The sequence below is a fragment of the Dufourea novaeangliae genome, unplaced genomic scaffold (genome assembly GCF_001272555.1).
Source record: "Dufourea novaeangliae isolate 0120121106 unplaced genomic scaffold, ASM127255v1 scaffold355, whole genome shotgun sequence".
Taxonomy (NCBI): domain Eukaryota; kingdom Metazoa; phylum Arthropoda; class Insecta; order Hymenoptera; family Halictidae; genus Dufourea; species Dufourea novaeangliae.
In genome coordinates this window covers 172,479-185,306 of record NW_015374251.1, presented here as the reverse complement: position 1 = coordinate 185,306, position 12,828 = coordinate 172,479, and the positions used below count along the sequence as shown (strand labels likewise).

General features: G+C 44.9%; 2 protein-coding genes across 4 annotated transcripts in view; one reads left to right on the top strand and one right to left on the bottom strand.

Annotated features, from left to right (window-relative positions):
• The first annotated feature begins 7,105 nt into the window (after positions 1-7,105).
• Positions 7,106-11,464, top strand: LOC107192596 (very low-density lipoprotein receptor-like). Its single transcript, XM_015581890.1, has 8 exons — positions 7,106-7,181; positions 7,485-7,728; positions 8,314-8,737; positions 8,913-9,040; positions 9,505-9,624; positions 9,909-9,926; positions 10,415-10,562; positions 11,140-11,464. Exons 1-8 carry the CDS (start codon positions 7,167-7,169, stop codon positions 11,234-11,236), a joined length of 1,194 nt encoding a protein of 397 aa, XP_015437376.1. The 5' UTR covers positions 7,106-7,166; the 3' UTR covers positions 11,237-11,464.
• A 41-nt stretch (positions 11,465-11,505) lies between these two features.
• Positions 11,506-12,828, bottom strand: part of LOC107192532 (serrate RNA effector molecule homolog) — a 7,929-nt gene continuing 6,606 nt past the window's right edge. For all 3 annotated transcript variants that reach the window (XM_015581811.1, XM_015581812.1, XM_015581815.1), the window contains exon 16: positions 11,506-12,497. In XM_015581811.1, the coding sequence (XP_015437297.1) occupies positions 12,419-12,497 (79 nt within the window). In that variant the 3' untranslated portion in view covers positions 11,506-12,418. The remainder of the gene's footprint in view (positions 12,498-12,828) is intronic.

The window sequence follows — 12,828 nt, the reverse complement described above, 5'->3', positions numbered from 1 at the left end:
GACCTATGTTTATCACGACTTTTTTTTCATCATTTGACTAGTATTATTTACCTCAGAAATTATGAATACTTTTTTGTTTCACCCTGTATATCTACGCAAGGAATTAATCCTAGATCGTCGGAGCGTAGATCCGTTAAGACCGCCGGAGATTAGAGCCGTCGATTCGACGGAAACCATCGTCGTCTTTCCCCCAAAATTCAGGACTCGAAGGGTGGTGGGATCACGCGACAAGATTTCATTTTTCCACCCTGGTCCCCTTCCTCGTGTCTCTAGCTAACTGATTTCACGTGACAAACGTGCCAGCGAAATCTCCGTCATGGAATCGGAGAGAACGGAACGCCGTCGACACGCAATAAACGCGGCGATCTCTCGCAGAAGGTCCGTCGAAGATCCATCGCGAGGTCGATGACGTCAGAGTTACAGTAGGCTTTCACTGGACGGGATCAATCGGAGAGTCAAGTCGCGATAATTGCGACAATCGTTGGGATGCTGCTCCCCAACGAGACGGTTAATTCCGCTCCCTCGTTCGCGTCGCGACTCTGCTTCGCGTTTCGTTCAATTTGCGGCCCCTCGCGTCGCCGCTGTTTACTTGCCACAAGAGCGAAAGATAGACCGGCAACCGGTCTTAACCCTCTCGTTCCCAAATTATTTATAAATTGCCAGAGAAATGTTTTGGTGTATTTAGTAAATATATTTATTTTTATTTGTATTGTTGTATTTTATAAAAATTATTTTTTAAAAGTATAAATGATTTGCAAGAACATTTTAACATTTTCAAACTGTCTAATGGCAGGTTTCATACGTCACTTTTTATCACAGGTTATACGTAACAGTTCACATTATAATGTTATTCATAATCGAAACCCAACTTTTTTTTTTTACTTTTGATCGATAAACCCTCTTGACGTATTCGAAAGAATTTACGGTTTCGTAAGTTTCTACAATGTGTTTGTAACGATATTCGACAATTGAATTCCATCGAACGAATGAGAAACGAAGGATCAACAATGTCTTATTTCACCGATAAGCTTTTAAAAGCAAGGTTCAAATTTCTGTGACACCATCGACACAAGACTAGAAGAAACTATTATATCCTCACAGATATGAACAAAAACGCACGATACTAAACATTTTATTTTGTAAAACCCATGCTTCCTTCTTTTTGAGCATACTTTCGGACGAAATAATTGAAAAAACTTACTGTTCTTATAGGACTAAATATGAACAACTCCTAGCTTAAATTCGATTAACAAATCGATAAGTTAGATATAGCTTATTTGTACATTCGTGTCGAAAATGACTCTGTCACCGTACTCCAAGGTGGGAACGAAAGGGTTAAGCCCCGTAACAGCGTTGAAAAGAAAGACCAGCGTATTTATACTAGGTTACAAAAAATATTGTGCAGACTGTCTTCTAATTTCCTTTCGGAAACTCCTACTCACGCGATCATACGCGTCTACTGGTCGATTTCTCGGGGATCAAAGTTTGAAAGTCGATCAGCAATGAAGAAATGGGGGGATGGGCGATCGATGGCTAGCCGATCGGTCATGTCGATTCGTTTAACGGTCATAAATGACCGTTCGAATCGGTCGCTCGTGGGAGCGTCCGGCTTTTTCTCTACCCACATTCGATAAACGAATCGATAAACGAATCGGTCGGCTACCTCGGGCGAGAACCACCACCGAGCGACGCGCGCTGCCGGAGAAAAACGAGCCACGGCGATCATCGGGGACACGATAATTGGCGAGGAGAAGAGGGGCCGCCGCGGCACGGCCCACAAAACGCTTAATTATCTCCACGAGGCAGCCCCCGGCTGTCTTTCTTCATTTTTCTCTCTCTCTCTCTCTCTCTCTCTCTATCTTCCCTCTACATATATGTTCCGTGTGGGGCAACGTAAACTGTCGTGAATCGATCAAACTACTCGTCGAAACGCCTGCGAGCGAAGGATCGTCGATCGCGTGGACGACGCAGGTGGTCGGACAGGGGGGCGCGAATCGCTGATCCTTCTACGCCCATTTCCATCCTTTTGGAATCGAGATCTGTTCGTTGCGAAAGGAACGACCGATCTTGTCGGTTGTTACGTTCCCTTGCATATTTACGAACGAAAGTTATTCATAGTGATCATGATTCGGGAATTTGAACAATACTTTGGGATCGAGAACTGTTTTGGTTTGAAATGGTACAAATTACCGTGAACACTCTGTATATTAATCGATGGCAGAAAAGTTTAGAACGTCTCCTATTTATTTTCTTCTCCGTTCCAGATGGAGAACCAAGGTTTCGAGGAGGAGCAACAGCAGCAGCAGCCAGTGATCCCAGTGGCAGCTACCATTTCCCAACAGTCCTATCTTCTTTCAAGGATCGATTTCGTCTCGAACCCGTCCGTTTCGATCGCTGATGGCCACGTGTACGAGGACATTATGCCGGGTGTCGAGGAAATCTCGACGATCTCCCCCTTCGTCCATGATCCACGAAGATCGATCGCGAACGATCAGCAGAGTGCGTTCGACGCGGAGGATCGCGTAACGCGCGACGTCGCGACGAGATCGTCGATCAGAGACGACGTGCCCGCCGGTTTTCGGCGCAATCTGACGCTACCGTTTCGTCGATCCACCGGCCTCGATCCGTCCGCCGTTAGCTCTTCCGTTCGCGTGACCAATCGCGAGAGGAATGTCCGACTGGAGGAGTCGGAGAACGCGGAAAACGTTGCGGCGAACGTTGTTGCGTCCCTGGAGAACGATCCGTCCCGCGAGATCGCGAGTCGAGCGCAGTCGATCGAGGCTAGGCCGAACAGGAGACGCAGGAAGAAGGACTGCAAGCATTGCAGGATCAAGGCGGTAGCATTGGGCAACGATCAGAAGTGTGAGATCGACGAAAGGGAAAACGAAGAGGAGATTGTATTGCGGAAGAATAGGGACAACGAGCAGCAACGGATCAATGTAACGATCTCGAACGATAATACAAGAATGATTCTCGATCCGTGCGATTTGGGAACGTCGAGAACGTGTTCAGGAGGGCTGGTGATGGCCGAGAAGTTCACCGCGAGAGGCAGCAATTTGCCGAACGTGTTCACGATTTCCGAGAAATTCGGGGGATCCCCGACGAACACGGATAATTTGATCGAGTATGAGCGAAAGGGTGGTCTCGTGACTGAGACTGTTAACAAGGAGGAGAAGGCTTTGATTTCGCCGGAAAAGATCCGGGCTGGGATGAGGGTGAACTCGATTTATTCGCAGGATCGTTGGTACGCGAAGGAAACACCGATATTCTATACCGATGTCAAGGAACACGGATCGTTTCAGGTGAGAGTCTGTTTATCCGTGAATCAGCTGTTAATTATCGACCGATCGACTGCAAAGAATGCTGGGAAAAGCGCGGGAAAACCAATACGTATATTCTAACTAACCCAATGCATGCATGGTCTGTTCGACCTGATTCTAAAAACATCGGAAAGACATGTTTCCAATGGAAATCCGTTTAAAAATTTATCGCAGCCTGTATATTAAACATATCGTGCACAGTGCCATTCGCGAAACTGTTTTAATCTCCAATGATTCTCATAACAGTAGGTTGTGTCGTTTGAAATACCTTAGTTCACCGACTCGTCGCTAGGCGGCATTTAGGCCGACAATGTTTCTCGCAAGCGAAGTTGCACGGTCGTCGTTACAAGTAGAAACGCATAGGGGAGGAAAGCATACTTACCTGGCGCAGAGGTTACCGTGATCAAGAAGGCGGTTCCTCCAGGGCGAGGCTTTTCCATTGCACCTCGGTTAGGCTGACCCTTGCGAATACCCCTAATGTGGATATCTCGGGCGTATAATTTTTGGTAGTCGGGACTGCGTTCGCGCTGTCCCGGACAATTCAATTAAAACACAATTACATTATCAATTAAAATTTCTTGAACACTTGTGTTTTCTCGAAGGGTGGAAAAACTTTTGCTTCTTTCTGTATAAAAATTAATTTACCCTTCCAGAGGGCGGGATTGGTCTTATTTGGGGGTTGAACACAAAATGGAAAACACATAATTGTTTATTATAGAATCTTTGGGAATTTTGTGTATTACATATTTAGTTCATTCGCGAGAGTAAGATGTGTTCCCATGGACAACGTTTAACAATTGATATTCTTACGCACAATAGGTGACAAGCTTCTTCCATTTATTATTCGGAAAGCGCGTCATTGCGGTCAGGTTCGGTCGTCTTTAATTCCGCCGGAGATGAATATAAATGAAACCTCGCGGAGGATTCCATCAATCGTATCTCTGGTCACGGCTGATCGGCCGCTCTGCTCACGACCCAGATTCGTACAAAAATTACGCGATGCTCAAGGTTTCCGACATCACCGCGCGAAGCATCACGAAATCACAAGAAGTATATTACACTCATATCGCCGCAATGTGTTGAAAGGCTACAATATCGTGATTTTAAATTATAATAACAGGAAAAGTGATAATATTCCACGTCAGCCTAGACGAAAGAGTCTAGGCTGACGTGGAAAAAAGTGGTAGGTGGTCGTGGATAAAAGACCGTCGTAATGTTTTCGTTAACAGCGACAGGTGGGGTCTCGTCTTCTCGAATCTTCCTCCTTCCGTTCTATTTCGAATCGTCGGAGTGTGTTAAGATCAACGCGCCGTAGACGACAAATTTTCGCGGGCCGGCTAGTTCACACAGGGAATGGTCCCCGTCGTCGCGTTCCACTCGAGACGATCGTCGCCGTGACTCGTTTTCTTTCTTCTCACCCTAGACTTCAAAGTAAGTCGTTCGTTTCACTCCTACCTTACCATCAAAGTGTTTCCCCGTGACATGATCGACGGTGCTATGTTTTCATAATTAACGTTTCGTCCTAAGATCGTGTTTCCACGAACGTTTCGATGTTTTCTTCAGTACCCAAACCGATCGACTCCATGTTTCGCGGAGTTCAGATGTTCCTTTGAATAAATCGAATGGACATACATACATGAATTTGCTACCGTAATGCTTGTTACGTGGACGGATACAACTGGCGTCATATCTTTTCTCGTAACGATCTATCTTGGACGCTACGTTATCGGTTTTGGGCAGCGTCATCGCGAAGCGACGCCATTGGTCGCAGTATCTGCGGACGATCTAGAAAAACGCGATTAACGATTCCAGCGCGTATATAGGCTTAAAATTTCACGGGAGCGCTTTTAAGCTGTCAACGGTGTCGGCTTCCTCCCGCGGAACACGTTACATATACTCGTCTCCCTCGAGTAGACGGTGGCCTCTCGGTCCGACGAGGTAAACCTCGCGTGGTCTTTCTCCTCCGCCTTCGTCGCATGTCCGCCCCCCCCCCTCGGTTCGCTAAAGGGAACAAAACGGAACGGAAGTGGAAAAGGTCTATCTATAGCCAGACGCGATGATCGTCCGGCGGCACCACGCCACGCACGAGCCTCTCGTAAGTGAAGTCCGCGTGAAATTCTCCGTCGCAACGAAATGTTAACAATTTTTTTTTGTTGAAATCGCGATCGATATCGAGGATCGGTCTCGAGAAATATTTTCAACGTGGAACTTCGAATATCGGTTAGTCAGACTCGGTGGTTTTCCAGCTGAAAAATTTTCAAATCGTCAAGTTTTATAAAGAGATACGTTCGGTGTTTTTGAAAGAAACCTAATCGACCTAGCTATAAAATATAGTAGGGGAAGCTTGTCGAATTTGGATACTTGCCTGTGTTGGACTATTACTGGTAACTTGTTATGTCTACGATTTTTTGCTCTATACGATAGACAATATGTGTATGATAGTGGTGATTACATTAATTGATTTAGAAATAACAAGCAACATATATAAAAATAAGGGAATTCGGGAACCTTCTACTATTATATTTAATTATATAGTAGCTGTAGTGTACAGTAAAACCTGTTTTTATGCGGTAGATAGGGACCGCATAAAAGAAACCGCACAAAAAAATATTCGGAAATTTCATAAATACTACATATAATAAACAACTTTGTACGACATACTACAGAAATTTTTTTTTATGCGGCGGAGAGGGACCGCATAAAAAAAGTCGCACTTAGAAAATACGTCAGTTATTTACGAAATACATGAGAAAGTGCTTCCAAACAAAATAAATAATTAAATTACACATTATAAAAGCATTTAATTTTTCATTGTATACATGGAGAAGTTTTCAAAATGCACATTACATAATTCACTGCTAGTCGTCGTAATCCTTAACGCGCATCTTCTTGTGATGAATTGGTTCACCATCTGCTAGTCTATTTAATATTAGATTTTTTGTTTCTAATGGAATTGTCTTTCTTTTCACTTTTTTTTGGCTACAATTATTCATTTTAAGGGAGTACATATGTTTAAAAATAAAATGAAAATCATAAAAACTATATACAAATAGAAACAAAAGTAATTAATTTATTTACCTTTAATCTCACTATAAAATGAATCCTTAATCACGTGAGTCGTGGATAAAACTCGGAATACGAAGCGTATGCTGCTAGCGCGTCGAGCGAAAATAATTGAATGTACATTGTCGGGAAACTGTTTAAACCAAATGAACAGAGCGTCTTGAAGTGTATATTTATATGTACACTGATAGAAAACATTACAGTAATGCCAATGCCGTTGAAATTCATATACCGCATAAAAAAAAATCGCACAAAAAAAATCGCACAAAAATAAAATCGCACAAAACAAATCGCATAAAAATAAAATCGCATAAAAAAGGACCGCACAAAAACAGGTTTTACTGTATTATAGTGGAGAGGATAGAAATTAACAATTTGACGGTCGAACGTCGATCGCGTTGAGGCGCCGCCGGCAGAGAGCCGGTTAGTCAGTGTCAGTTCGACTCGGACCATTGCCTCGTTAGTTTCCTAACGGTCGCGTCGGTCTCTCCCGAAGGAAAGTAACCAGACCGGAAAGAAATGGTTCCACGCCGTCTCAACGATATCATACGCGGACAACAAACATTTCCAAGAAGCGTCGAACGAAATACGATCCGTGGTGATTCGTCGTCCTCCCGTTTTCGTCGCTAGAATCGCATTGCCGCGGCGTCAAACCGAACCGTTGCCGCGCCCCTCGTGCTGTTGCTCAGCGGTAACTGATCTTTAAACTCTATCGGGAAACAGATAAGCGATATTCGCGGAATCGACGGTGAGAAACGTCATTTCGAGGAGAATGCGGTACCGATGGCAGAGCTTCAGGTAAATTCGACTTAAGATCGAGTACTTACGATCTATGTGTTGTTGCACGTAAAATTCAACTTTTTTCGTAAAACACATTCATCCTTTTGCGAATCAAATGATCGATGGGCGGTTAATTCTGATACGCCGTGGTTCGACATTTTTGTAAAATCATTTTTTGGTTAATTTTCGGTTAGAAAATTGCGAAAGGTTGAATTTAATTTGGAAAAGGGTTAATTTAATTTACAAAAGGGTGAATTTCGAGTGGAAAAAAAATTCTATGTCCCGTTATGATGTTTACGGGGGAAGAGTTGTTTGTTACAGAGGGCCTACTCCCTTCCGGTGCGAACGCAGACGCCGTCCTCGCAGAATCGCGTGAATTTACGACGAAGCGTCCGCGGCGAGCCACCCCCGCATCCCGCTAGACTGCGGAAACATCGTCACGGTTGGACCCTGCATTTAGCCCGGCCCCTGAAGACTTCCGGCTGCTCCAGGTCCTTGGTCCTCCTGTTGATTGTCATTCTGGCGCTTCTGGGAATCGGCGCCGTTGCTCTCTACATCGTCTTCGGTGAGCGATCGTTTTTGGGAACGGGTATTTTCGTTCGTATCTCGTTAACAAAGCCTCGGATAACATTTTTGCTAAGGAAAAACTTGTTCCAAATCACCCCACGAGTGACCCATTTCAGGGACATACAATACTTTTCTTACACCCTGTATGTACAGACGAAAAATCGTGTTTGAACAATAAAAATTAATTTAGGATATGCAGGGTTAAGTCGTGTGTGCGTGTCGCGAGTAATAACGCCGAGAACGCGTTGACCGTCGGATGTTCTCCAACCGACCAGTTATTTCTAGCAACCTGGCAAGCTTTCTAACGAGCTACAGTAAATCCTCGAAGAGTGTTCAAAGGTTCCTCGGCACTGACCATTAAATATATCATAAACTAATGGCCTTATGCGGGCCCCAGAAAAAAATTCTAGTTACGCGAATGTATACGGCTGAAACAAATATAATTTCCTTGAGAATTTCAAATCAATCATCATTAAAAAGTCACTGCTGAGAAGCCTTCGAACACTCATGGAGGATTTACTGTATCTCGTTCTCATCCCGCGTATATGACATCCGTGGGGATTATTCCGTCGATCGGTTTCAGAGCCGGAAAAGCTGCAGATCATCCAACAGTACCTGAAATCGTCCGCGAACGATTCGTTGCCGGCCGACACGCTCGCCGCGGGAACGTTGTTTTCGAATGGGAACGTGGAACATCGAAACGGTACAACAATTATAACGATGACGACGACTACGAGCAGCGAAAGCTTGCTCGCGAGCGTCCTTTTAAGCGGCGACCAGTCGTTTCCGGAGAACGGCACTCAGCCGACCACGGAAACGGAAGCGCCAAATTTGAACTCCACCAGATACTGCGATGACTGCTTAAATGGAGAGGTCTGTGTGGCTCTGGTCGACGAGGATGTGCCAATCTGCAGGGCCGGTCTCGATCCTGAGGATCCGACAGGATGCGCCGGTTTCTGTCTGGTCAACAAACAGAAGTGTCATCGTCTCGATGTGGACGCGTTCAGGTTCGTGTTGCTTTAACGATCAGAAGTATCTAACCCATAAAAATAAAGGAATTCAAATTTCTTGTTTCACAGTTACTCAAATTATAGGAATGCTTTGTTGGGTATTCTAGTCAACCCTTAATTTATCATACATTTTATATTACAGTAATAATCGTTTTATTCTCTGTTCGAGTAGGTGCGTGGAGGTGGAACACTACTGTCTGGACGACGAGTGGACCTGCACGAATACACTCTGCATCCCGTCGGAGAAACGTTGCGACGGCCATATGAATTGTTACGACCATTCGGACGAGTACAATTGCGGTATGCAACTTATGCTTTCTCCCTCTGGCACACCGAATTAGCCCAGTTTTGCTCGACCCATAACTTTCTGTTATCGGATTTGCCGCGGTTTGTACGCCGCTGTTCGCGAGGCTTCAGTTTCCCACTTTTCGCTTTAATAATCGGTGTAATCCTGTCGGGTGAAGACCCCTCTGACCGGGTCCGGGGACGTTTCGTTCCTCAACGGAACTTTCCCCGTAGAATAAAAAAGAAATTGGATTTTGCCCCTTCCCACTCCGCGATGGATAATCTGGCTACGCCCATGTTTACCACCTGTTTATGCGAAACATGTTGAAATATTCTTTCGTGTAAAGTCAAGATCCCACGAAATCTGTGGTAGATCAGTTGTATAGGGTGTCCTCGCGAGCGAAACTCGTGGCGAACGGTGCCCACGCGCTAGAAGATTCGCAACCGATAACGCCGGTTGTTGCCGTGTTTTTTTGCAGTCTGCGACCCGGAGACGCATTTCCAGTGCGGTAACGAGACTTCCTGCCTTCCATTGGAAAAGAGATGCGACGGGAAGATAGACTGCTGGGACGCGGCCGACGAGATTAATTGCACGTTAGGTGAGGCTCGGAGACTTCTGTCTCTGTGTCGCGAGAGGCGCGCGTCGTTGGTTCCCGAATCATTCGACTGGTTCAAACGATCGGATATTATGTTTGATTTCTTCTTCTACCCGATGGATTCTTTGACATTTTCGGTCCAACGAACGGTCTCTCGATCGGTCGACTCGTTCGTGTACCATCGACCATCACGAACTTATCTTTTTCTCTATCTATTTATCTCTTACTGTCGACCACTCACTCTCTTTCTCAACTTTCGTTTTTGTTTTCTGTTCTCTCCTCCGTAGGTCGTAATCTCGGTTGGTGTGAGTACATATTCCGTTCGTTTTGGAACAATTTTTCGCATGTCCCGCTGCGCACCGCTTATATGCTTCTCCATTACCCCGATACGCTATACTTAAACGCTCTCTCTCTCTCTCTCTCTCTCTCTCTCTCTCTCTCTCTCTCTCTCTCTCTCTATATATATATATATATATATATATATATCTGTCTCTCTCTCTCTCCTTGTCCGGCACACAACGATCCCTTTGATTTTGCCTCTGCACAATACCGCTTTTCATCCCGGTCTTCGATCTTCCTTTCCCCCTAAACCGAACACGCTGGTTAATCTAACCTAACACAATTCCTGCGCGCGCGAACTGAAAATCGCGACGCTCTAACCATCCGATATTATGTATATATATATATATATCGCACTGCCCGCTTCCTTGGCTTCGATCGATCGATCCACGGCGACGACGAACACGGTCGAGCATTCACACAACGCCGATTGTTTTGTTGTTCCGAACACCAGCGTGTCCTTCGGAAAACGAGTTCACGTGCAGCAACGGACAGTGCATATTGAAGGCTCGTTTCTGCGACGGTCTGCCGGACTGCGTCGACGGGTCCGACGAACCTTCCGGGTGCCAGGGACGTTGCAACAAGCACGAATTCACGTGCCAGTAAGTATCGATCTTTGTGTACATGTGACGGGATCGAGTGCTATGTATTCCTCGATGAATGCGACACGAGCAACGGCGTTATTCCCACCAATGGGGATGTTCCCCTCTAGAACCAGTCAAAACAGAATACAGACACCTCTCGATTATCGTCCCGAACTCGGGTCAGCGCCAGGACAATAATCTTGTAGGGAGATATGTTTCCAATCCTCGTAAATTCGTTGTTTGCCCGAAGCCCTAGCCTCCGTTCCACGCCTTCTCCCCAGTGGTGGGGATAACGCCTGGACAATAATCGTATAAAACAAACCAGACAATAATCGAGAGGTGTCTGTGAACAGAAACTAAGCAAAGGCTTCGGGTAAAAAGCAAATTTACGAGGGATTGAAAACCTGCAATGAATGCTCTGATGCGGACCCCAGTACGTCGCACTCATCGAGACATTACTTTACATCGACTGTTTATCGCAGCACAGTTAACCTCGATTCTGTCTCGAAGTATATTACGATCTTACTTTACAATTTATCCCTCGATCGTTGTTAATTAACGATCGCACGAACAATAACTTGATATCTATACGCAGAAACAGTAGATGCATCGCGAAGGGGATGAAATGCAACGGGATCGACGACTGCGGGGACGGAAGCGACGAGAGACACTGCAAGCATCGATTCTCTTAAAAACTTGCTCCCGCGTCGAGACGAAGCCGAATGACGTTTCCCACGACTCGTATCACAGTATTTTTTCTTACAGACCGAGCGAGTGTGCGTGTGAAAGAGACAGAGAGATACCAGTGTAATTAATTGTATATAAAACTGTGCCGTGTAGATATGCAATGTTGCGTAATAAATTGTTTACAGGCGGTAATATACGCAGAGAAAATCCAGTCGTAGGGTATGATTAGGAAACAACAGAGATTTATTGATGTACCATAAAGTCGATTACAAGTACCGATTTGTTTTTACTTCTGTTTACCGTGCCGAGCGCTATTTTGCACGAGACATTATATTTTTAGATACTACAGTTACACACAAAGTATTACGCGTATCTGTGACCCGTCGAAACGGACAGAGATAGCCCTCGTCGCGTTTGTACACACACCTAAGAATTAGGCGAGTCTCTATCGGAAGCCAGACCGATCGAGAGTAGTACGGCTTTTCGTGGAATCTTACAAACACGTGACTCATTTGAATTCTGCGGAATATAAAACCGGTATATTGGGAAACGGTAACATAAACAAGTATCGGGCGTTCACACGTATTTAATTAACACAAGATCGCTCCATATATTTCAAAACTACACGTTTCAATGTTCACAACATTATCCAATTTCTCGATCCTTCAATCATCCCATAAAATTGATCAGTTTGGCTATCGAGAGATTCGTGTATACGCAGCTACGGATATTTCTGTATACAAGTTGATTGCCCCGCTTCCGTATAAAAACTGTTTTTCAACGTACACGAACGTACGGAGTTCTACAGGAGAGAACTCCGCGCTAGTCCTTCGTCCAAATAAGAATTGTTCGACGCGCTAAGTATGTACAGATACAACAGGATGTTCCTGAAATAAACGATTCCAAACCTCGGGGCCATATTGCACTTTACAGGATAGGGATGAAAGAAAGAAAAGAAAAATATTACGGGTTATATGAACCTGCGTCTGGATTAGATTTTCTTTTTCGAGATATAATTCTGTTTCGACGAGCTAAATATGTTCTTGAAGTTTGATTAACCATTTCACGAACATTTCGCAAGTCTCGAGGTTACTTTTAGCAGAGAACGTGGTCGGGCTCCGTTTATTATCCGAGAACAACCGGTCTCCTTGGATCCTCGAGAGCTTCGAGGCATGTGTCCTTGCGTTTTAGAGAAACTCGTCCGGCTCTCTCGGTGCGTCGAGATCGCGATAATGAATGACTGGTCGGAAGTCTCCTCCACCGCCACTGGAACGTTGAATAACAATTAAAACGTGTTTGTGTGATTTTTCGGGAGGGCTATAAAATGGTAGACGAAAGACTGATCGGACGAGCCGAGGCACCGATTTTTCCGTACCGATTGACAACAACGCGTCTGTGTGTGTGTGTGTGACGTACGACCAACTGGACATAGGAATTCGAACGGAAATATGGGATGATAGAAAAATAAAAAGCACACGTGTGAGCGTTAACAAATAATTTTATTTGTTATTCCTTATTCTGATACCATTACAGCATTAGCCCGTTCTTTATTCGACTCTATCTTTCTCTCTCCCCCTTGTCCCCCCCCCCCCCCCCC

Coding starts and splice junctions, on each gene's coding strand:
- LOC107192596 (XM_015581890.1), top strand. Junction 7,729..8,313: donor TGCTCTCTACATCGTCTTCG/GTGAGCGATCGT, acceptor GATCGGTTTCAG/AGCCGGAAAAGCTGCAGATC. Junction 8,738..8,912: donor CTCGATGTGGACGCGTTCAG/GTTCGTGTTGCT, acceptor CTGTTCGAGTAG/GTGCGTGGAGGTGGAACACT.